Source organism: Trachurus trachurus (genome assembly GCF_905171665.1).
Source record: "Trachurus trachurus genome assembly, chromosome: 15".
Lineage (NCBI taxonomy): Eukaryota > Metazoa > Chordata > Actinopteri > Carangiformes > Carangidae > Trachurus > Trachurus trachurus.
In genome coordinates, this window is record NC_139906.1 from 16,027,819 (window position 1) to 16,053,703 (window position 25,885).

The following is a 25,885-nucleotide window of genomic DNA, read 5'->3' on the forward strand; positions in this document are numbered from 1 at the left end:
AAATGCACTAATTTGGTGACACTGCCGGCTGTAAATGCCTCCTAATACAGCGTTGGTGCCAATTCATTTTGACAGAGCAACGGCCAATAAGGACAGTCCAACTCAGTCTGCCAAAAATATCCATGATTTAAAATATTTTAAAAACAACTTTGCAAATGCTTCACAACATGCTCGGATACAATTCTGTTCTATCAAAAACAGTGTCCCAAATCAATGATGACCAACTAGCAGAGAATGAATAGGGGTGTCAGTAGGTTATTGTGGGACCCCAGAGCTCTGGGGCCTCTTCAGGGTCCTGTTTGTAATGTATCTGATACAGTAGGTACTTGTTACTGTATTTCTTCCCAAACCAAAGCAAAGAATCTGGCCTTCAGATACTTAACAGTAGTAGAAAGTATTCTGATGATGAGCTAACCATCACTGACTGCTGTTACACCCAGTTGCCTTTGGAGTTTGACAGTCAGTTGGGATGGATGACTTTTTAGTGGAACAGTGCACAAAAATTTGAACTCCAACGAGTTTAGATTATATTATTGCATCACTGGGATACTGTAGCAAGGAGATGACAGAGGGTAACAAACATCCAACTTACTGAACTTTCAGGGTTTCTCCCTCTTTTCTGTGATCTTGGGCCAGGAACTCGGCCTTTGATCTGTTTAATAAATCTCACAGTGATTAATGGAACGTCTAAGCTATATGCAGGGAGATAAAGTTAATTATCTTCACCGTTACCCTGAGTGGAATATTAATCAGGAACCAGGACCTGGAAACGTTAGCGCTCTTGAAGAAGTTCAGCGCACGGTTGCGTCACAGAAAAAGTGGGTGAGCAATGTTTTCTCCTGGGGGTTGAATCATGCACGGACAGCAAAAACACGGCTCCAATGAGCGGGGAGCTGAAGATGGGGTTAGGGGAACAATGACACATCATGTATCATCTTACACGTCCCAGCGCTGCTCTGACTAAAGCTCTAGACAGCAGAATGATTGAGTAACAACTTACCATAAAACCACTCCCAACCAATTTCAGATCTAAATACATTGTGTGTGTGTGCAGGCTTCACATTTGTCCCTCAGCACACATTGACTGAACATACTGTTATTATATTCCCCCCGGATCCCTTTAAATAAGATAGATATGATGGCTAGAGCATCATGTTCACTGAATTTATCATTGTTAGATTCAGATGAAATCATCCTCACGTTTTCCCAAAAGCATGAGAAGAGCAGTGGAGCATTTCACACAACCACTGCATTTTCCATTACACTGTATGTGAAGTCAGATCTTGTTCACAGTGCAGAACAACATTTCTTACGACCACTTCTCACACATTTCCACGGTTTCTCTGCTCTTGTGCATATAGGAAACAAACACCTAGCCCCGTTTATCCATCAGATTTTATTCAACATGTTCAATATAACTTTTGCTCTTCAGATTACAATCAATATAAGATACATATGACAAAATATATTTTAAATAGAAGAGAAAAAACATTAAGGCAAGTTCAATGATTAAGAGTCTTGACAGCATGACTGATTAGTGTTACATTTCTTTTGAGTTTATACCTCTAAGGCACTATGGCATGATCACTGCTGAAACCACATGAAAGACTTTAAAGGCGAAGATGGATAACTTTCTACACTTACAGAGTAGTGACAACATGTTGGTTTTCATGTGGTTTTCAGTGCAGTGTGTCTACAGTGTACAGTGTTTCAGCAATAAGCCAGAGCAGACACATGGAGTCACGAAAAGGCAAAGCAGGTAGTGAAAGATTTCTCATTCTGCCAAAAAAAAATAAAAAAAAAGTGTGGTGGGGTGGCACTGTATTAACACTTTAATAATCCCCTGTTTCACACATGAACCAGCTATACGCAGCAAAAGCACTGTAATTATCTTTATCACGCAAGCCAGCCTGGTGCCAGTGTGACTTCTTGACTGGGACCGACATTAGAAAGCCCAGATGTTCCTCAGGAGAATCGCCGTGGCACCAATGAGCGGTCAATTGGCCGAGGCGTGTTGTGAAAGCCGTCATTTCCTGTGCGTGTTTGTCGAGTTCAAAAATCTCTGTTATTGCCTCTGTGACCGAGGGCTGTTAGGATGGCATCAAAGAAACGCATAAACAGCTCAACCACATCCACTAAACCCGGGGCAGAGAACAAGCTCTTTCTCACTCTTTCCCTTTCTCTCCCTCTGTGTTTCACACTTTCACTCGCATGCATGCAAAACAAAGCCAGGCACACACACACACAAACACACACACACACACACACACACAGATTTGTTACCTAGGTATATACACGACTTAACTCCTGTGGGTATAGTCTATGAGCATGAAGCTTGTTGTCATACAAAGTTAAGCAGACTCTCAACTCACAGGCAAATTCCCTCCCTTTACACTTCTGAACTGTTCTGGACTTCTCTGGAAATTATTACTCATGAGTAAAATTATACAGAAACTTGCACGGATAGCGTGGCGCAGCAGTACTAACCCCTAACAACATGTATCAACAAAAGCTGTGATTTACAAATTACTTTTTAAATATCAAAAGATGCTCATACCGGGTATTTGTCATGTACATTAATATAGAAAATATGATTTATTTTTTTTCCCTCTCTTTCTCACAACAAGAGTGCTTCACTGGTGCACAAACTGGTTATTGCAAGCAGCTGTGGTTTGTACAAAGTGATAAATGTAGATCCAGCTGCATCAAAGATTGATCACAGTTCGGATGTGTGTCCACTAGGCCTCTTTTCCTGAGTGCCACTGTTCTGCTCCCTATTGTTTTTAGTACAGTAGTAGCAAACAGCCACTGCAGGTGAAAGTGCTGCATAGAGCTTTTTTTTTTTTTTCTTCTCATGTCCGCTTCAGGCACTTAAGAGTCCGAAATGTTTCAACTTTAACAATGAAAAGGGTTTTAGTTTTTAAGTGCAGTTGTTGAAACACAGTGCCTGATAGCGGTGGGCACTTGAAACTTTTTGGTCACACAATGCCTCCCAGCACCTTGAGAGAAAAAGACGCCCAGTGGTCACATGTGGTTACAGCATGGACTTGTGTTGTCTTGAGCAAGCTTATTGCAACTGCTGTGCTGCTGTACAGTATGAGTCGGTGACAGCCTACGTTATATGTTGTATGCATGTATTGTATGAAAATGATCAGTATTTTATGCTGATACAGGCATCTGCTGTGCTGCACTGCTATGTTTGCTGAACCAGACGTTATGTGGGCTGCTGGGAATTTGCGTGCTCAGAAAGCGTAGGGCCCGACTATGATTGTGAGCCGCAGCAGTGAGCTGGAGCGGTAGTTCATGTTCAGATGGTGAGTGATCATCTCCAGGTCCACAATGTACTCCTTAGGGCCCGACAGGGGCTTGGTTAGCACCAGCATGGCGCTAACGTTGCTGGATGGCTGCAAAAAGAAATAGAAAACAATTTAAAAAAAGAAGATTTCGTTAATCCGACAGCGCACAATTACAGATTTTTTTTTCTTTTTAAATAAATCTTTTAACGTTATACATGCTGGACATCAATATGTTAGCCTTCTGACTCTGAGTTTGTTTGCGTGATGACATTAGCCTGCACAGGGCCCACAGTGGGTAATTGTGGGTTTGTGCTAGCATGGGTGTTGACTTTTAGTGTTAGATAATATTTTGTGAATGCAGCATAACTGTAACTACTGTGTTACAGGTGGCATATGTCAACAAACTCTCAGCCTGGCTAATTGTCAACACAATAACAGTGTCAAAATGTTTAGCATTTAATCTGCTGATTATCGCTGTCCCACAGCTTCTCAGAGGGAAAACAAAAATTCACACTTACACTTACCCTCAGGAAAAATTCTCCTCCCTCATTCCCAGCTTTGATCCTGAAGAGATTGTGTGTGTTGGCGTAGATGTTGGTGGCCTGGATCTGGAAGATGTCCGCTGGCACGGTCCGGTCGGCCTGGATGCTCATGTATTTGTATACGATCGATGGTGGGAGACCCTGGCACTCAGCCTGAGAGCGGCAGATACAGCGACTGCAAACACACCAGAATTATGACAATCTCTGTAATAAAATCAACTGATGATAGTGAAATAAAAAAATAAACGGATGATGTTTACTGACTTTTCGGAGGTTTTGGCATAGGGCGCCTCGCAGGGGTTTCTGGGATAGCAGCGGAAGCCTCCGTAATAGTTCCAACACATTTCATCTTCTTGGCAGTTATGGGTCCCCGTCTCACATTCATTTATGTCTTGTGATTGGCGGAGTGACAGAGAGAGAGAGAGAAAGAGAGAGAGAGAAAAGTACTGAATAGTCAAAAATAGCTGGATGACAATACTTGTATCCCCCTCTTCCAAAACACACACACACAAACTCTACACGCTTCATGAAACTGAGCTGTGAAAACACAGTCAAAGTTCAGAACATGTACAATTTGGGAATGGTATTTTAGGGTTGTAGCTGAACTTCCAGCAGCCTGGAAGATGCAAGGGAACACAAGAGGGAAGCCCCTGATGCAACCCCACGCGGGCCTGACTGCAGCTCGTTCCCTGCAGCACCATGAAAATAGCCCCATCAAACGTGCCTCAAACCACAGGGCTATTTCTGGCACAGCAACCTGGATTCATCACCAAAAGGTCCCCCTGACACAACAGGCCGGATTCATGGCTCCCCCTATTAAGCCTGCACCTGACCGAGGGGGAGAGGAAAAAATAACAGCTCACCCTCTGGGAGAACGCCGGGGCTTCAAATAAATCCACTTCAAGAAACCAACATCATGCATATAAATTCACAGAGGTGGCTCAACGGGGCAACAGCTAAGTTGCTGTGTTTGTGTTGCCTAACCTCTGCATTCTTTCGATGACAGCACCGGTTCAGGGCGAGTTTCGTTCCTGCTCAAGAGGTAGAATAGAGGATGATAGCGGGGACGATCGAGTTTCCCAGGGAGGGCAGGAAGGGAGAGAGAAGGAAAGGACTCGCTTTGGGAAGTTTGTTGTGTGTGAAAACACAGAGGAGGGTAAGATAGATAAATAAATAAACTAAGAAGGGATTAAAAAAATAAAGACTAATGGAAGAAGAAGAGGCCAGCAGTACCTTGACACAACCTGTTCCCCTGGAGCTGATATCCATCTGGACACTCACAGGAGTAACTTCCTGGGCTGTTGACACACTGGTACTGACACATGTAGCTGGAGAAACTGCATTCATCGATATCTGTACAAAACACACACAACCACATACACAGTGAATGAGGGCAGCGCATGTTGAAAAAAGATAGATAGATAGATAGATAGATAGATAGATAGATAGATAGATAGATAGATAGATAGATAGATGATAGATAGATAGATGATAGATAGATAGATAGATAGATAGATAGATAGATAGATAGATAGATAGATAGATAGATAGATAGATAGATAGATAGATAGATAGATAGATAGATAGATAGATAGATAGATAGATAGATAGATAGATAGATAGATAGATAGACAGATAGACAGACCTTGGCAGGAGACCATGTCCTGTGCCAGCTCGTAGCCCTGGTCACACTGGCAGAGGAAGGAGCCAATCAGGTTGTAGCAGTGGTGCTGACAGGGACTCTCCACATCACACTCATTCACATCTGGAACAAAAGCAGTTGTTTTACATGTACAGTGTGATAAGGATCATAACACATCAGTACACACACACACACTCAGCATAAAACCACAAACACACACATGTCTCAGCATACTGTAGCTGGGGTCATGGGTTTTCATGGATTTCTAAATTCAGTTTCAGAGATAAACAGCTCTCTATCACGGCACGACCTCTTCAATAACTTCCTTTGACTTCAGCGGGAGATTTGCTCTGTGGGTTCAGGTTGCACGGTCAATCTCATGATAGCTCTGAGCCTCCAGGCATTCAAAGCAACAGCTTGTGCACCATTTGTTTTGTTAAAGCCATTCCTGACCTCAAAATATCTGTATCCTGAGAAAACTTGAGAAATGAGAGAAACACACCAAGTGTCGACAAGCTTAACCTGAGCTGACATCCTCTGCTGCACCCCTTTCCATCCCCCTGTTTATTAGTGCTGTTTACTTGTTATTATGTTTCATCTTGTATTGTGTACATTGAATTCTCTGTTGACCTGGTGTGCGGTGGTTTTGCTCTACTTATATTTATAGCAAAGCAAAATAAGACAGTGAAATATTAATTTAAAAAATCATCATAATAATAATCATTATACACACTTTTCATTTGCATTGAGTGTGCAAGTTGCAACAGGTATCCAAAAATATCAAAAAGTCAGCCTGACAACTGGGTAGATTGGGTGGATATCTGCTCCAACATGAAATGTCTGATAGCCTGCCTGTGAATAACAACGCACTGAAGCAAAATGTTTTTATAATTCAATGCTAAAACACGCACACACACACACACACACACTCACACATGAGTACACATGACTTTCGGCGACTTACCAACACAGCTGTGGTTGTTGCTGGCCAACTTGTGACCCGTGTTGCACTTGCAGTAGTACGAGCCCTGCGTGTTCACACATCTGTGCATGCAGTAGTGGGTCAGGGCGCACTCGTCTCTGTCTGCCGGGATAACACAAACACATCATACATGTAACAGGGGAATACTATGGAGATATAGGCGGCGGTATTTGGTGTGTGTTTTGCATCTGCAGTTGACAACGACTCACCTACACAGCGGTCTCCGCTCCTCTGGTAGCCTGGAGGACACTGGCAGCTGTAGGAGCCTCTGGTGTTGTAGCACGTCTGTTCAGGGCCGCATGAGTGTCTACTTGTCGCACATTCGTCTATGTCTGCAACAAACGACACACAAGGACCCGATGAGAGGAAGCTACACGGACTGAACGTCGACTGTATGCAGGAACATATGGCAGACAAAGCAGAGCGACATGTCTGGACTGTATGCAGTCTGTGGTCTGTGATGTGTGAGCTGTTTTGTGATCACTGGGACCATCACATCACACACGTGGGGCAAACTCACACATGTTCACACAGAGAGCAGGCGATTAAATAAAGAAGGCTTTTATTCAGCAGCTCCGGGTGAAGGGGAAAACACAGATCATATCTTCTGCTAACAGGACAGCTTTTTGAAGGGGGAAGTTTGTGTTTGTGTGTGTAAATGTGTGGGTGTGTGTGTGTGTGTGTGTATGAGAGAGAGAGAGAGAAGGAGAAAGAGCTCAACTGATAAGTCATGTGCTTTCGACCGTAACACCTCGCTCTCTCTCTCAACAGACATCCATTGGGCCAAAAAGCACACAGATCCAAACGCATTGGGTTTTCCATCTCTCACCCATCATTAGGAAGTTACATAACACGATAAGGAGCAGTTTGATGTTAGTATAAGAAGCTTAAAAACACAACGCTCTGGCCAGAAAGATGCTACATTTCTATAAACCAATTCAAACCAGGATGAAGCAACAAAAAATAAAACATCTACACAGCTTTTCAGTTAATGGTGAACATGATTATCAGCAGAAATCTTAAAGCCTGGCCAAATTGTTTAAAATGAGTTAGTCTGTACATACAATCACCAGTGTATCAATGTTTGAACAAGTGTTTTTCTTTTTTTTTCTTCCTCCAGTCTGGGGTTTGAACACATGATGACACATCAGTGGAAAGATTCTCCTGCAAACAAGTTCTCAATTTTGGTTTGTTTGGAGCCACAGCCTTTTAAAAATGTTTTTTTTCATGCTATAAGGCTCCATCTTGCTTGATTTTTTTTTCTCTGAACTTCTATGACCCCCACCCCCCCACCCCACCCCCTCCACCAACACACATGCACTACTAATACACCCATACTGTATACTCTCATCCCTGTGGGGCCACCAGCAGTCCTCCTGGGTGGTCTGACATAAAACCATCATATGCAGACAGCCAGTGGGCATCAGTTAAAGAGCATGACAGACAGTTATCCTCACTACCACACACACACACACATGCAGGAAAGGAGGGGTTACTATTACTGCATTGTGATTTGACACGTGTGCAACAGTAATCAGAAGAAACTGACTGGAGGACGACTGGAGAACATGCAGCTGCACTCGGTCCCTCTGTAACACACACTGCTGACATGACAGATATGCTGGTGTTATCCCTCCTGCAGGGTTTAGATTCAATGCACCTGAGACCAACTGTAACACAATGACGGAGCCCCTATTAAAAAACACTAACACATGTGAAATGGATGATCCAACTATTAAAATGAGCATAGATATCTTTGATTGATGATTCATGATGATCAACCCTTCTCTGAGTGCCTTTATGTCCTATTAGAGAGTCCCACAACCTCCACCGTCCAGTGGGAAATTGGCTCGACTTACTGCGGAAGAGCACGTGAAACAAAAGTCAGACAGAAGGTGAGTTGTCCTCAAACCTTAAAGGAAAGAAAGGAAAGAGGCTCAACTCTGAGGGGGCGCGGTGATAAGATGAGCTCAGTACATTAGGGACAAAACCTGGGCTTATCTAAAGGTGCACCTGAGAGACAACAGGTGCGAATTACATAGAGGGAGGAATGCCAAGACGAGGGCTTGTCGCCCACTGAACCGCTTTGTAAAGGACAAAGTTAAAAGCCGCGTTGTCCTTGAGAATCTACGCTCTGATGTGGCTTGAAAAGCGATGTGGGAAAGTGCATCGGGAACCAGCAGCGAGAATTGAAATGCTCAGATCACAGCAAGATCACACTGCAGGCATGTACTGACACACTTGCACCAGCCCAACGGCTTCAAGACATGAAGCATTAGAGCGTTTCTGTCACCTGCAGCATCCAGATCCAGCCTCTTAGGTCAGAAGATACCTCGCCTGAGATGTTTAACTTTGGATGATTTGAGGTTAGGGTTACGCCTGTCTGGGTGGGTATGGTATATGAAATTGAGTAAACACATATCTGTATAGTACATTAAAATATCTGCAGGGATGTCAACAAACAAGACAGGAGACGGCAAGAGTAAGAAGCCGGGATCAAGCCCCAGTGATTCACAGTCACACCTACTTCCTGGAGATATTTGGTGATTCATTGAGACTGGAAATGCCCTGCCTTCTGGCTGCACATTCAGACAGCACAAGTCTGAGGCTCTTGATAAAATAAGGTCTTGTCTATCGATGCTGTCACACTGCCAAGAAACTGACAACAAAAGTATGATGCCCGTCAAGTCAACCGTAAATTTTGGTGACTTCGCCAATGCTTTAGCATCTTGGTTTGTTAACATTTGCTCATTGGGAGTTCACATATTTGGACTTGTTGACATTTTTGCCTGGCAGTTGAAATAAATGTTTGAGGATGACCAAAGTTCGAACAGATCTTCCTGTTGGAGACAGGAAGGTCACAGTGGACAATTCATTGATTTAAGCTTTTATGTTCCTGGACAGGATTAGTGCAAAGCTCAGACAGGCAGCAGAATCTGACAGATTACAGCTGGCACCACTCCACTCTGTTCAGAATAAATTCAGGACAAAAAAGCAGACGCCAAAGGGGGGGTCCACATATGGCTTCAGGACTTGGACTACCAATCAAATCCTTTTAGCGACATTAGCTCGCTTTTTTAAGACCATCGTTGCCAACCAGAGTGAAATCAGGTGGACCTGGAATGAGTTTGAATTACCTGGCACGAGTCTGACAACATTTATGCCACAGTCTTGGCGACCAGGGAGACTGTGAATCATTAAGGCACAGGGGCAGATATCTGCAGGCTGCGGATCATGCTCCCACACTCTCCTACCTAAGGTGGAGAAACCATGAACTGTTGGAGAAAGAGAGGCAACTGCACACAACTGTAAATTGTTTGAATGCAGCGATGCTTCCCAAGAAGTTCGGTGTACAGAAAAGAGTCATCCTCACTCCCTTCAAGAGCGCCCGGAGAGCTCTAAATAAAAGCATATGTGCTGAACGCGGTCCAAGAAGTTCATTCATGGGAATATCTTGCGGTAACTGTTACTTTGTCGCTAAACCTTTAAGAAGCTGCCAATGCAAAGTTACACAAAAGTGTGTGTGTGTGTGCAGAAGTGGGTTTGTGGGTGTATATGGAGGAGGGGTTGGGAGGGCATCCCATGCTAGCTGGCTCTGACTCACATGCAGTACAGTTCATATAGTTTACACAGGAAAACAGATTTTTACTGCAACAAGCCATCACATGTGATGATGTGTTGCATGCGAGGAGAAGTGACTGTTCTATTAGGTCAATTTTCTTTTTCTCCCCCCCTCCAAAAAAATTTATTTAACAAGTTTCCTCTAAGAGCAAGCCTGCTGTAACGTCACAGGGAGAGATAAGGCTGTCCAGCAGAAGAGTGGAAGATGTGGGAGGGAAGAATGAGAGCAAGAAGGGTGGGGGCTTTTATTTTTTAAACAAAAAAAACAAAAAAAAGAGGGCTCTTTCAGATTTGAAGTTAGATTTACAACCGTGTATGCATATGTGATGTCAGAGTTAAAAACTCCTTGCTTTTCAGGGAGATTAATTCTAAATGCCTTGCGGGAGCTGGGGGAGTAACGGGGATGGCGGCAGCTCAAAGAATGTGAGTGTGTGTGTTCGGACTAGTGGTGTGTGTGTGTGTGTGTGTGTGTGTGTGTGTGTGTGTGTGTGTGTGTGTGTGTGTGTGTGTGTGTGTGTGTGTGTGTGTGTGTGTGTGTGTGTGTGTGTGTGTGTGAATCAGAGGTCCTGTTTGAGGAGCTTGAACATTAAATGGCCTTTTCTGCAGAGCTAATGTTTAGTCATACACTATGAAGACATGTGTGGTTGATGTGCGTGTGTTATGTGTGGTAGCGTGTGGATCTAAATGAAAAAAACAAACATGTCTGCCTGAAATGGGGACTTAAAAAATGATTTGGCCTGATTTCAGAACAATGTGTTATTTGCTCCAGATTTATCCTGACATGATAGGGCTTGTTGTAATTATCACTTGAGAGCATTTAGTCTTGTTTTCACTGAACCACTGCAATGGAAAGCAGGAGCTGTTCCAAAGAACAGTTGGAGTCATCCTGCTGTTGGACTGCATCTCTGTTTCCCTCTGATTATTGGATAATTCAATCTTTGGGAAAGCAGGGGGCAAGATGTGCAATGTTAATAGCCCATAAAATTTCACAGTGTCAAATTTATCAGCTTGTCATACAACAGCCCCCGAGCGTTAGGTTTTCGCTTAACCTCAAACACCTTAATATCACCGCTCCTGGCAAACAAACACTGTGCGGTGCATGTTATGTCATTTGTGTATTCATTCTCCCTGCAATACAGTGTGAAACGCAAGCCCATCGTTGGCTTGAACACGACCTCGGGACAAATGGGAGTGGTGGTGTTTCCCCTTTCAATGCAAGTCCAAACACAAAGCAGATAAGAAATCAAAGAATTCAAGACGCTCAAACTTTATATTCAGCGTATTTCCATCCGTATTAGGGCATGAAATATTTCCATGCGCCTGGCTATTTGCACCACTCCCAAGATTCCCCACTCATCGCCCTCATTGTTCAGGAGGAACAGGAGTTTTTAGTCATGTTGACACTTACTAACTGATTTGTGAGTTTGTTCCACACTCTTCTAAAGGTCGGGCAAAGTCTTGACGTTCTTGAAAATCCGTCCAGTGTGCCAGCTACATTCCCGACAGATAATAATCCTTCCTGTTACTCTGAAAAAAAGCTTAGAAAAAAAAAGAGAAAAGAAGTGGTGGCAAAGCAGAGCAACCCTCCTGCTATTCAACGTGAAGAAGATCAATCACTCTGCCCATCCGACCTGCTGATAGTCAGGCTGTAGCTATTTACAGCCTTCATAGAAAATTTGTGGCATGGAAGGAATGAAAGCTGTAAACACGGACGCCTTGAAAGTATGGTCAAAATATCCCTGCGCTATAACAAGAATCAGGAGAAAGAGAAAGAGGGTGAGAAACGCGAATTGTGCGATCGCATGTGTGTCACCCAGCTGAGCGCAATAGTGATTTATAGCAGCCCTGTGTCCCTTTCCATCATGAGGTAAACGGAAAGATCAACACATGTAAGCACATCAGAGGAGGAAGCAGCTGGCCGTTGGACAGGCACCGACCTCTGGGAGAATACTAACAACAACACTGAGCACTTACACAAGAGGAGGCAACGGCAAAGCTGCTTCCCACTTGCTCCTCTCTGCCATCACATCGACGATGGCAAGTAGAGGAGCCAGCAGCAAAAACCACAAGCAATAACAGCAAGACGGCACAGGCCAAGAGAGAGACACTCAGATTTATTTCTCATGTAATGTGTTGGGTTTTGTTACAGGGTGTTATTGCTAAGGTTTCAGTTGTAGTTGTTTTACCCTGATTCCTTGGTTTCTAAAAAAAAAAAAAAAAAAAAAAATCAAGAGACTCAAAAACATGTTGCTATAGTGACGCAGATGTCAAAATATATCCAGTAATTAAAAGAGAGAGATAGAAAATTTGATTCTTTCTTTCTTTCTTTTTTCTTTTTTTCTTTTTTGACTGAGGAGTTGCAACATCCTCTTGGTTCTGGCACAGTTTACAAGTGGAAAGTGAGTTTTGAAAGCCAGAAATCTCAGCAATGTTGATTCACGAGTTACTGACTTTCAAACATGACCAGTACTGTATTTCTGAGATAGATGCTGATGAATGTGTAGGGCCAATATTACGTTCTCTTTAACGCTAACACAAAACATAACTGAAAGTGTTTGACAAAGATTCACGAAATGTAGTTATTAAGCAGGACTTTTTTTTATAGTTAAAAAAAAAACTTGTGCTCTCTAGTGGACAGCTTATGTTATAGCACTCTGGTTTAATAACTTATATATGATATATAATATTAAGCTATCAAATAGATTCAGCTATATAATAACAGAAGTGGCTCCATGAGGCTGGACTTAGGTGCAATTGTGCATTGAATAAAATGCTAACGTCAGCATGCTAAAATGCTCACAACTTCTATGATTAGTATGTTTGCATGCTAACATGCTAAACTAAATAAAATCAAAAGACTAAACATAGAATATTGATTAACCTGTTGGAAATGTTCATACTTTTGCCGCAAAAAAAACTTGTGTTCATGAAGAATATAAAAGAGCACATCTAAATCTTGCATTTCAACAACAACCTGACTGTGTGATCTGCACACTGACCAATGCACGCTGCCCTGACTGTATCACATCTACACTTCACAGGCTCCGAGATGAAACAGTGGTTGTTAGAGCTGAAGCTGCAGTGAAACAGGTGCAACGAACTGGACAGTAAAATCATAGGGCACCAGGATGGTGGCGTATACGACACATCAGCCCGAGAACAGGTGGAAGAAGAAGCTTAGCTGGTAATAGGAGGGTTCAACATGGCACAAAGGTGTGCCTCAGGTGTGTTGTGTTTAAGTCCCCCTGCATAAAGTGGGTCAGTTTTCATTAAGCAGAGGCTTTCTGTTTGATCCCACTTCCTCTCCCTCGAGCAACACAACGATCGCAGAATGTTTTAATTCAACATCCTGTGTAATCTGTATCGCGTTCACCTCAGCGTTGAAGTCTTCGGCACAGATTTCCTAAATCTGTGTTGCTTATCTTTGATGGAAGTTGAGGAGAAACAAACACGAGCAGGATAACATCTGAAGGAATTTCCTGAAAAACTGTTATCGCTCTCTGTGTATCCTCCTCTTAGATTGGCTGCGGAACACCAAAGACCGGTCTCCACGGCTCGTTCCTTCAAATGCAAATGTCAGGATGAGACGACAGCAAGTGGAGCCGTAAAAGTTCAAACTGTAAAGGTCAAATCATGAAGCCTGTTGGCAGCGTCACGTCGTGCTTTCCAAACCAACGGTCTCTCTCCCTGTCTCTCTCTCTCCTTCTCTCTTTCTCCGCGCTTGTTCTGCTCTCTGCATTCCTGCTCCTCGCAGATCGATCCGATGCTTATCTGTCAAGGTGGTGAGTAATTCCTACCATCACAAAAGATGGGAACAAACGGAAAAAACAACCACCACTGACATTCCAAAGATATTCCTCCCAAGTGCATTGCATCTGCATGGAAAAATGTTATTGCATGCACTCGGCCTTGTTCGGAAAAGTACACAAGTTCTCTGTCACAGAGGGCTTAACAGGCCTTAATAGAACATACTTAGGAAAGATTTCCAGCCACTGCAGGTGAAGAGAGTCCAGACGTAGCTGAAATTAGTCAGGCATGTAGGTGGTAATGCGGCCTACATGACCTCAGGAAACCAGACAGGTAAACAGGAGTGGCATGTCTTTTCATGTCCCATACTGCAGCGCATGAGTGTCTAATTTAGAGATGAAAAATAAATAGGCAGAAGGTAAAGTATGTAAACTCAAGACTCATGAGGAGAACAAGTAAAGCCAGAGTGAAGAACGTGATATTTATCATTCTCTTTTGACCAACGTTACATGCCATTGCCTGAACCCACTGAGAGCACAGCTAAGTTAGCATTTCTAAAAAAAAAAAAAAAAAACGAGAGGGTGTGCTCTCGAACAGTGTTCAACTGTAAATGAGAATCATAAAGCAACTGCTCTCCGCTTTTCAACGGATTTAATGACTGATCTTGACCGGTTTTGACGGACAACCTCAATTTCTGAGAGGAAGTGATCTCACCTCGGATGAAAATACGCGCGAGAGAATACCCGCACACATGAGTACAACAAGCCACTTGTAGGCATCTCCCGCCGCTCAACACAGCAAGTATGTGTATGTATGTTTGGAGGTGGGGTGGAGGGTGGAGGGTGGTGGGGGTCATGGAAATGCGGGGCATCATTAAACTGTCACACTTACAGTAAAGGTTCATAGTTTTCTCTGTGTGGCCCGGGCTGGAGTAGAAGAGCCAGCTTCCCCTTATGTAGCACTACAACAACACACACTTAGGCTCGGGTTCACACTCGGGGCCAAAGGCTTTATTGCCCATTTGCAATAGTTATGCACATGGGAATGAATATTAAAGTTGCATTTAAAAGGAAAAATACCAGTGAAGTGTATTATGTAATTTGTGGTTTGTTTCACTTTTAATCAGCATAGAGAATAGCGCACTTAAGAGAAGCTATTTTGTTTTTAGAAACTTTTTTTTTTTTTTTACAATTTAAGTTGTGCTTTGGAAAATTGGCTTTGCTTTTTGCCGAGCATTTAGCTGATCTCTCTACTATTACTGCCACACACTCAGCAGTAAATCACCAGAGCGGCTCAGCAGCAGAACAACCCATGACGTTGGTACGTCCCGGCTCGGTCAGTGCTCCGGCACTTCTGCGGTTATTTAGTCAGTGTCAGCCTTTCATCTTCCCCTTTGCCCTACCTGACTCTGCACCCTGTGTTTCCTCCACAGAGTGGTGAGTTTGCAGGAAAAGGAGCCTGATGTAAGCGCTATTTGATACACTGAGGTTTCCCCTCCATTGAAAGCTAATGGGAATTCCTTCGCTTTGCAAGATACGTAGCCGTACAAAACAGCCACTGTGGAACAACAAGAAAAAAGAAAAAGGAACGACAATTCTGCGTCCAAGAACAATTGGCACATTGTAGAAAGTTAAAGGTAATGACAGAGAAACCGGAGAATGATGTAAACAAAGATTATATCACTCCACCAACAGAAATATACACCCACATAACGACATGAGATGCCTTCCAGTTAAAGCCCTCCAGTCTTTTCAAAGCAATAACACTGACAGCAACAGCCTATCTTTGTTTAGCCCCTGCACTGGAACAGCACACCAGTAAATGACTAAGTATTATACCTATGCCAGCTCGCTTATGTGGTTACTTTAGCTGATATGCTGCCATGTTTTACACTCTAATAAAACCTAATTGGGTTCCAATTCAGAGAAACACATAAAACACCTCACACAAATCTTTGCCCCCAGGTGTAAAATCAAATTTGTTACTTTCACCGGAGCTGTGCGACCGCAAGCCTCAGTCACCACATGATTCTTAAACCACCAGACACATGTACGGCATGGTAACACACTCCACCTCACATTACATTCAGAGAGCTGACTCTAAAAAAACAGTCCACATTTTACCCTCCTTGATCTCTCTCACAATGACTAAAAGATGTAAAGAGGATGCCTGTCCCTCAGGTGCAGCTATGAACATCTGGCCACCATTGTGTGTGAATGTGAGTGTGTGTGTGTGCGTGAGTGTGAATGTGTGTGTGTTAGCGAGACAAAGAATGAATCTTTAAACCACTCCCCATTTCAGAGGATCAAAGAGTCTCGCTCAAGCACAGGATCACACCCACATAGTGCTGAGCAGCTACTGAAATCACAAGCCTGTTGTTTTTTTTTTTTGAGATTTTATCATTTTTGTAGAGAGCTGCCAGACTAAGTTTTGTTGTACATGCACAACGACAATTAAGTTTATTCTGATTCTGACTGTCAAGGCCGAGGGAATATTTACTGTACTGTAGGTCTAAAGGCTGTATGTGAGCACAGAGCTTGAGACAGCATTATAAAACCTTCTTCATTTGCCCCTGAGGTAAAACCCAAAACAAGAACTATATGTATACACTGTAAAAAAAAATTTCATAAGGTGAACTCTGGCCAAAAACATCACACTGTGGGCTACCAGAGAGTTTAAAAAACATGACATCACAGAGAGAAAAAGCGAGAAGCTTGCAACACATCTGGCGACTATGCATGGTTTAGCCGTTGATGGCTGTCAGACAGATGGATGAACAGCTCACCTCTGGAGCTCCTGCTTATTGAGCCTCTAAAGTCGTTAGTGAGTAATTATGAAATACCTACGTAGGTCAGACACATTCCTCCAGGCCAACAAAAGCACACCACTGATATTCAGGAGATTAAAAACACCTCTCACTATCAGCACTGAATTGTGCCAGCCTGAATGCCAATCTGTAATCTCAAGTTGTCATCTGCTTTTTCATGAGGGCCAGACGGCTCATCTTTGATATTGTGGAAGATTTTTAAAAATGTGAGAGTGTGGCTGCCATCCATGCACTTGTAGATCATACTTTGTGGTCCCCTCTCTGAGTCCAATTTCTCTCCTGAGGAGCTTGTCAGCACCTCTTGCTGAGATAAGAAGAGCTGTCTGTGTTGATGTGAAGCAGTAAAAAAAAAAAAATGAAAGGCTAGTTTTCAAAGTACTTTGATGGTACTTCATATGATCTTACAGCTGAACAAAAAAACAAAAAAAAGCTCTAACCCCACAGGCAGCTTGATCTCACCTCTGCAGACGTTCTGCTCATCTGCAGTAAATCCAGGCGAACAGGTGATGGTCCAGCCGGGCCTGGGGCCTCGGGGGCCGCTGGGGTACACGGGGACGGGCTGAGGCTGGCTCGGCGGGACGGCAGGGACAGGGGGGCCCGGGTCCGCCGGCAACGGCACCTGCTCGCCCCCCTCCTGACTAATGTAGATGACGGCACTCTTAGGGAGGCAGAGGTATCCACCGAAGTGGTTGATACACTGCATCCCTCCTTTGCAGGCATCAGCTAACAAGGCACACTCGTCGATGTCTGACACAAGGAGGAGAGGAAGGCATTAGATGAGGCATTTTCTGCACTTCTGTATTATTCTAACAACATATACATTCAGAGAATAGATACAGATTTATGAGAGATGTAAACACATTAAGCAAAAAAAAAGGCTGCTCAGGGGTAATAACCCAAGCTTGACATTGAAGGAGATGTGTCATTTCTCACCTCTGCACTGCTCTCTGGCTCTGTCATACTCATAGCCTTCTGTGCACTGAGGACACACAACAATGACCACCATGAGATGATACACAGCACAGAGCAGATGATGAGTAAAAACATCAGCCCAGATGCAGCATCTCAAACATGGAAGACCACAAAACGCCACTATCAGGTATTACATTTTTTTTTTTTACTCACTGTGTAGGAGATGGGCTCCTCGGGCTCCTGAGAGAGGACATGCGTGAAAACCGCACACAGACACACGCAGATCCCCAGCATGTCGGCCAAACGTCGGAGGAGCACTGTAACGAGATGTGGAGGAACCAACTGGATAAAGCGTGCAAGATCATTTTTTTTCTCTCCTCTCCTCTCCTCTCCTCTCCTCTTCTTTTTTTTTTTTTTTGCTTGACAAGCCTACAAGTTTTAATACCAGTTATTACATCACTGATGGCATTGCTTAACGAGTCCCAACGTCTCCCGCTGCTGGCGTGATGTTTATGTTGGCACCGCCCCAGCTAAATCTGCGACTTCAACTTCAAGTGTTTTTCTGCTGTTTTTCTCCAAAAGGATTTAGTGCGTAATACGCGTAAAGATCGTGCGTAAACATGTCCAAGAGTGTCAGTCAGTGTCAGGGGGGGAAAATGAACGAGTTAATCAGCCATGCAGTGCTCGTGTTGATTAAAAGTTTATTTGCACAATACATGTCCAACATAACAAGCCACCCCCCAATCGCTTCAAATCTGATTGCGTCCCGTTCATCCACACAGCCCCATTGACACTTGTTACCGGACAATTCCCTGAAACAAGCGAACAGTATGAGAAACAAGTGCTACTGCAGAGTTTTTATTTTTTCTCTCTCCAAATCTCTCCTGAGTATTGTTTTCACTGTTATCTGATCACAGCAGTAGCTTTGCCATCCTGTGCTGCCTTGGAGACCTACCTGCAATTACCTGCGGATCTCCAGCTCTCCTGGCGCCGGCTGAAGGAGGAGGAAAAAAAAAAACGTGTTATGTTCGGTTGCAGATCGAAGCAGCAGGCTGGTCTCCTTCTTGTTCTTCTTCTTCTTTTTTCTCCTCCTTTATCCTGCAGACGGTGCAGTGGATGCGAGGTGGTTGCTGCCGAGTGAGTGGAAGCAAGCAGCACTTGTGATGAACATGCGGTTCGTACTGTATGACATGCTGGGGGCGGTGTACCGGGCAGGTTGAGCTCCGGGTTTGTCTCTCACCGGGGTTCATGAGCGATCAGCAGACCACAGTGGCTCCCTCTATAGACTGATGAGCAGTCAGCAAAAAAAAAGGGTATCATCACCAGAAAATATAAATCTCATTAGAAAAGTTAATACTGATTCCACTGCTGTAGCCTATTTATAATAATGAGAAAACGACATAAATAGCCTTTTTTTTATTATATAAAAAAAAAAAATCATGTATCTTTACTTTCATCTCATGCTGTAAACTTTTCTTTATTATTTTGGAACCAAGATGTGATATTGTGACATATCATACTTGGTTTGGAGCATTTAAAAAGTTCCCTATTTGCTGTAAATCCTCTTTTCAGTCTTAAATTTCTATTTCCATTCTTAAGTTTTGGGGTTGCAACATGGTGACCCCGACAAGCTGGGAGACCTTACTGCTTGTGTATGTAATGTACAGTATGTACATGTGCATTGTGTGTGTGCAGCAGGTGGTGAAGTCAACTCATGTGTTGAAGACCTCCGTCAACAACCACTACATTAGCCTCTAATACATTTCATGGTGTTTACAAGATGCCTGCGCTTCAGGAACATCTGCTGGAATTGGCATGGCTTCCTGGATTTCCCATGGGTGAAGAGACAGCAAGTGATTGTGTTTGTGTGTGTCAGTGTGTGTGTGTGTGTGCGCGCGCTCATGTACATGTGCCAAAAGCTTGCTGATATGAGCGGATAGACATGGACTTGGCACCTTCTCATTTAATGCTGACCTTTCCTCACAGGGTGTGGATGACAGAGGATTGGAGCTCAATTCTGTGTGGTGCCATAACCCGTAGGTGCAGAGTCAAACTCAAACTTTTCTTGGCAAAAAGTCGAGTCTTTGCTTCCAGGATTCCAGAGATCCACTGTTTAATCCTAGTTGTCAGTGTTTGACTTGTAATCAGAATGAGTTCACCAGATTAAACTAATTCACACTTAGGGGCCAAGTTATTGTCCTGCACCATAGAGATGTTGTCTACTCATGTGATGACTCAATCAGCCAATACAACATATGATTTAGGAATAAACCAAAGAATATGCAAGTAAATAGTGGGTGATCCACAAAATAAGTGTGCAAAAGGCTTTACTCTTCATTAAAAGTTTATTTTACTTGGCAGGCGATTTAACACACGGACAATAAAGGCAGAACCATTTAGATAAAGCACTTGAGTAATCAAACCTGTTATGAGACAGTTTTTAGAGATTAATAGTAGATTTAATCCAAGAGTAATGAAAAAGAGGATGAGAGAACATTCCCATCGGTCCCATTTCTCAGTGGAACCAAATGAGACAGTCGGTGCTGCAAATCCAGGCGAGGCTGAGGTGGGTGTGTCCCCTGGGTGCATCTCTAGGTGTGAGAAAGTCTCCGCACCCAACGTTACTGAAGTCAGAGCAGATGATCCTTCTCACATTGATGCGACAAATGCACTGGTCTAACACATACAGTGCATTTGGACATCTCTGCAAAGATGCTTTAAGCAGGGAAAAAAAACAACCCACACCAACATATGACCTCAAATGACCCAAGTGTCCTGTTTGGACATAATGGACGGGTGTGTGTGTGTGTGTGTGTGTGTGTGTGTGTGTGTGTGTGTGTGTGTGTGTATGTGTGTGTGTGTGTGTGTGTGTGTGTGTGGGGGGGGGGGGGGGTATAAGACACCAGATAGTATAAACATATTTTTGAGTGTCAGGTTGATGGATTGGACCACAGCTTAACTTTAGTACTGCTTTGAGCTTTACAATATCTCCATGATCATTACAGCCTAACCCCCCAGGTCACAACGGTCTCTAAAATACTAAAATACGTACACACACACATTTGGATTCTGTGGTAACCCTGTGGCAAGTGTGTAAAGTGATTGATGAGTATCTGTTTATTATTACTGTTTCACAGTCCTGGAAGCAGGAATACAAATCTAAAACTCGTATATTTAATACACTTGTTTAGTGCATTTTTCAGTCTGTTGTGACGTTTCTTTCGATGCTGAAGGCAATGCATCAGGTACTGTTGGCAATTGAGCATCGGCCAATCAGTTCCTGATGCAGTATCATCCACATCAGAGAACTCTTCTCCGCCCCAGCGTCACTGCAGGGGCAATAAAAGCTGGTTACAGAACATTTCGGTCCTTCTGCAATATCTTCTAATGGTGAGAGGGACGATGCAGAAATAACTCAAACTCATAAAAAGCCATTATTATTCTTTTCATACTACCATGATACAATAGCCAATACTGTACAGTACACATCATTGTAAGTCAAGATGGCAGCAGAAGCATCTGGAAAGTGAATTCATGCAAATTCAAAATGGGCATGCATTATGAAAGAGCTGCAAGAGATGAGGCTGCACTTCAAAAGACTGTCGAAAAGAAATTTTAAAAAGTGGGGAAGGGGGATACGAGAGGAGGAAGAGCAGACAGAGAGGGTGTCTGTGAAACGCGCTTGTGTAATTGCAGTGACATCTTCATTGAGAGCCCTCCATCTCTTTCCTGTGTGCTCCAAAGGGCGTCGCTGACGCCGGTCGATGGGGAGAGCAGCCGAGGCGCTGTGTTTAGCATAATCCCAGAGGCCATTGTGAGAGCAGCTAGTGAACGACTCACAGTTGCCAGCTGAGATTTCACCAAAACACAGCAGAACACAAGGAGAAGGGGATGAGGTAGGAAAATCAGAGGAGGAGGAGGGGTAAAAGGGGAGAAAGAACTCGGGCAAGAGACAGGAGGATTGGTGGGGCTAATGAGAAACAAAATGCTTGTGTGCCAAATATTACTTTACACTGAATCTGGAGAGAGATATTTTGTCTATGTAGGAGTTTTGCTGAGGGATGGCAGGATGGATCAGGGAGGTCGTGTTTCTGTGGTGAGTGTGCAGCTTGCACAGCATCAAAGAGACAAAGTATAAAGTGTGAAATGCATTGTCTTCCAGGTGGACTGCACCTGTTGGCCCTTATTCAGGACTGTAATACAATAATCTTCCCCTTTTCTTCTTTTAACCAATCACTAACTGTTTTGACTTGTAACAGTCAGGCATAAAAAGATTAAGCAAAACTGTCACATGGCAACACTTCTTTTTCCTTGTGCAATGATCATTACCTTAAGCTAGAGTATGAAATCCTCTTTGATCACCGTTTCAGGTGGGGAGGCAGTTTTGAGACAAGCTTTGGTAAACAACTGGGCCTCCTATGTCGCAGCAAAACACAGGATGAATAATGACATGGTGACGAAGCCTCTGTGGTTTGGAGTTTTGTTATAGTTAGATGAAAGAATGGAGATTATTAGTTTTACGGTTATATTTACATTTTTTAAGGTATGTTAGACAAACTGCAGAATCTCTCCAGGTGATTGTGAGAAAATAAAGCACCATCACAGTTGCCTGCAGAGATTACCCAGTCGGCCCAGGGACTCCCGCCTCGTGCCCCATCTCTTACACTTACTCACCGTTCTGTGGTGGGTATGTGTTATATCTACAAGAGTCAATTGGCAGCAGATGGTTAACACAGATCAGGATAAAGACCAAGCTTTGACCCTGCTCCCCCCCCCACGGTTCCAAAAAGGTCTTGTGTTACCATGGTGACACGGCCAAGGCACGTGCCTCCCATTGTTGAGCTGTATCCTCCAGGGTCAGCCGCACACCCAGTCAGAGGTCAGATGTCACCCAGGCCTCTCGCTCAGGTCACCACTCACCAGCTTTCAGCCTTTGACCCGAACAAGCACTGAAACAAATTGAGAGATGGGGGAGAGAGAGAGAGAGAGAGAGAGAGAAGGACAAAAAGACAAAATTAAACATATTTACTCAGCTATTCTCCACTACCACATGACAGCCGAGGATATTCTGACCAACATCATAGATGAACAGCTCGTCATGTACAGAGCAGTGTACAGTAGGGAGAGGACTCACTCCGCAAGTAACCTTATGTCTCCCTCTTGTGGTGAAGTATGATGCTTTGAATGATTTCACATTTTGTGAACTTGATTCAAAGCGTTGCAGAAAGACGGAAAGCGGGGCGTCCTGCTGCCCAAACGATTTGTACAATATAATTCTCGTTTTTGTTTTCTTTTCATCTCCTTCTCACCCAGTGTTTTCTGTCAACACCTGCACCGTAAACTGTATAGTAAAAAAGTAAAACGGCAAAAAATCAATGCCACATTTATGCTGATATGTTAAAGTGGCGTGTAGATGTACATAAATGTTACATACACATAATAGTAAACAGCCTTTCATAAACAGCCTTTCATAGTTTTATAGACAGTGTTTTCATGCTGGATTCTAACAAATACATAATTTCATAGTAACACGACTCCACATTCATTGTGGCCATGCACACATCCAGCTAAAAAAAAACCCTCTGGACCCTTATTATGTTTAATTAACAAAACACCATCAGCTATTGGAATTTAACTGACCAAACCAGACATATGTCCACACATTTTGGAAAATCTTTTGCCAGAGGTGCCATCTTTTCCATTGAGCCTGGATGCATGTTGGGATATTCAGGTCATCGAGTTGCAAAGTGTTGCTCAGGCGTTGACAAAAGAAAAATCTTAAGTTTATTAAACGGAACAGGCTGACAGTCCACACTTTGTTAGGCAGTGAATGAACAGAGTGGTTTTGACAGGCCTAACCTCTTAAGCTTCGGGTCCCACTGAGCTCAGCACAGCTAGAGCTAAATGCCATCTGTCCCAACATCATGAGGCCCCCCCAACCTGTCCCTCAACAGTTTAGCATAAAAATCATTCAATACTGCTATTAAAGGAAAAATACAGGTCATTATTCACAAGTCCAAAAATTCAAAATAATACTTCAGCAAAGGATAAGTTTTCAGTCAAACATATTCAGCCTGTCCAGGTTTAATATTTTGCAAATACTGTATAATGCATAATCCACATGATTTGATTTTTGAGGTAAATGCACTATGGGTTTCTTTGAAAACTTAAATGGAAGTCTCTGTGGGTGTTTTTTTGTTTTTGTTTTTATTTTTAATAAGTATAGCCTTGGGCATCTACAAGTCCTTCTGTGTGGTTAAACTTTATAATTAAGAGTAAAACATGCAGAAAAGGGGGAGTGAGAAGACTGAACAAGAAGAAATGGTAGATTCAAGCTGATACCACTGAGCTCTCAACTGGCTTACTATGAGTAACTCCAAATATAAAATTAAGGGTTTTTGTTTGTTTGTTTGTTTTCTTTTAAATTTTGGCTTTGCAAATAATCCCATTCATCCACCATATTTCTTCTTTTTTTTAGGTCTGGGGTAGGGCCTTTTGCTGGGAAGGTCAAGATCCTGCTGCACATGTCTGGACCGTCTGACCCTCACAACCTATTCAAACCACAAGTCATTGTTTTCTTCAGTTAGTCCCTCACTGTGACTCATCAATGGCCGTTCTGAATTCAGTTTTGAAGAAATTCATTTTACGCTTTACTGACTTCCACATAAAGCACCGAACAATAAAATAATGATATCACCATATAAACTTTAGTCTCCATCCCTCCACTGTGTTGTCTGCTCCGTTAGCTGTCATCTAATGTTAAGAGCAAAAAACGACCTTTCTGCCCTGCAGCCAATGTGTGTGCTTTAGCACTTCATTAAGGCCCCGGACCTTCACTGTACAAGCAATTGTCTTCCCCTAACAAAAAGACTGACGCATTGTATCAGTTGGAGGTAAATTTATCAAAGGAGGCCGATACAATGGACAGAACAGCCCAAATTATGAAACAGGTCTGTAAGGGGCCTCCTAGTGAGCCATATTGTACTGTTTGTTGATGGTCCAGTTGGAACTGAATGACATGTGGTGACATTGCAGTGTGTGACAGTGTATACAAAGAAATTGAAATGTACAATATACGAGTCCACAAATATGAGTGCACGTGCAACATGGTGTGCGCCAGTTGTGTGAAATGATGTGGGGTTTCACTTGCGTATACAAAGCCATGCTGAGAAACGCGGGCAACCCATGGACCTCTGAGGTGCACAGTGGCTAAAAACAATTGGGATCTCCATGAACTGATGTGACATGTGTATTTGTCCCCGTTCTTCCGTTAGGAGTCCTACTGTAGAGGTGAAAGGGGAAAAAAATGCATGCAGAAAAGGAGGGAAACAGGGATAGCAGGAAGTGGAAGGGGCACAATGAGGTCTTTGGAGTAAAAAATCAACCTGCAACAGCACAAGCTGCACAGAGACTGAGGGTCTATTAGCACAGCCAATTACGTTACGTCAAATAGAGGAACAATAAATCATGCACATAAAAACAAGTACAATGTGGATTACATGAAACTACACATTCTGTCACTGCTTCAGTGATTCATCTTGTGATAAATTTCTCTCAGTGGTTATCGTCTGTGGTCATTTGTTTAACTACTTTTACACACACCAGTTACTACACAGCGGCAACTTTCGGTTGATTAAATCGATCAATATAAAATTCTCTTTTAATAATCAGTTAAATTATCAAAATTATCAACATATTCAACACATTAACATCGAATAGTCTATGGCCCCAGAGTCTACAATGTTAGGATTTGCTTTTGTGTTTTATATCACAGTTAACTAAATATCTCTGGACTTTGAACTGCTGCCCTGAAATTGTATAGACAAAGCGATTTAATGAGAAAATACTCTTCAGATTAATCAACGGTAAAACTGTTACTTATCTTACCTATACAAAAATGACCTGGTGACAGGCAAACACTCCACTTAAACCAGACACTTAATTTCACATCAAACACTTAGTGTAGGAGACTGTGGAGACCAGTTTTAATTTGCCAGTCCTTCAGTGTGGGACTGGCTGCCATTTAGCCCCTGCACTGCAGTCCCAGATGAAATGGGCCGATGGCACATCACACTACTGACTGTCCCAACCATATTTACATCCCATCTCAGTTATTGGATGCATTATTCCTCCACACATCTCTTCAATCTTATATCACCCACATACACACACATACATGCGGGCGGCTGACTACAATTATAATTTCATATGCCCCAGTGTATCGGCCACCCGAGCAATTTTCGACCATTTAAATGTGAATTTATGTCTCATGTAAATGAGCACCGAGTCGATCAGCTCCATTGGACGACTGGCCTT

The 25,885-nt window shown here is 43.1% G+C and overlaps 1 protein-coding gene across 4 annotated transcripts; it reads right to left on the reverse strand.

Moving 5' to 3' along the window:
- Positions 1–1,413: 1,413 nt before the first annotated feature.
- On the reverse strand, positions 1,414–18,760 carry efemp1 (EGF containing fibulin extracellular matrix protein 1). Of its 4 annotated transcripts, none has more exons than XM_083988425.1 (11): positions 18,525–18,760; positions 17,783–17,886; positions 17,591–17,636; positions 17,117–17,404; positions 6,672–6,794; positions 6,445–6,564; positions 5,484–5,603; positions 5,072–5,191; positions 4,103–4,229; positions 3,821–4,013; positions 1,414–3,404 (listed from the first exon to the last, which is right to left on the reverse strand). In XM_083988425.1, the coding sequence occupies exons 2-11, from the start codon at positions 17,861–17,863 to the stop codon at positions 3,243–3,245; spliced, it is 1,380 nt and encodes a 459-aa protein (XP_083844551.1). In that variant the 5' UTR covers positions 17,864–17,886; positions 18,525–18,760; the 3' UTR covers positions 1,414–3,242. The 4 variants fall into 4 exon arrangements, with proteins under 4 accessions (XP_083844551.1, XP_083844550.1, XP_083844553.1 ...); XM_083988424.1 differs by having other exon boundaries at positions 3,815–4,013; XM_083988427.1 differs by having other exon boundaries at positions 18,535–18,753.
- Positions 18,761–25,885: the final 7,125 nt, after the last annotated feature.

What these genes read in the sequence shown, in the direction of transcription:
- efemp1 (XM_083988424.1), bottom strand. Translation starts at nt 17,863, where the DNA reads ATGCTGGGGATCTGCGTGTGTCTGTGTGCGGTTTTCACGCATGTCCTC. An exon ending in AGGAGCCCATCTCCTACACA is followed by an intron (nt 17,637 to 17,782) that starts GTGAGTAAAAAA and finishes GTGTGTCCTCAG; the next exon opens with TGCACAGAAGGCTATGAGTA. An exon ending in TATGCCAAAACCTCCGAAAA is followed by an intron (nt 4,014 to 4,102) that starts GTCAGTAAACAT and finishes GTGTGTTTGCAG; the next exon opens with TCGCTGTATCTGCCGCTCTC.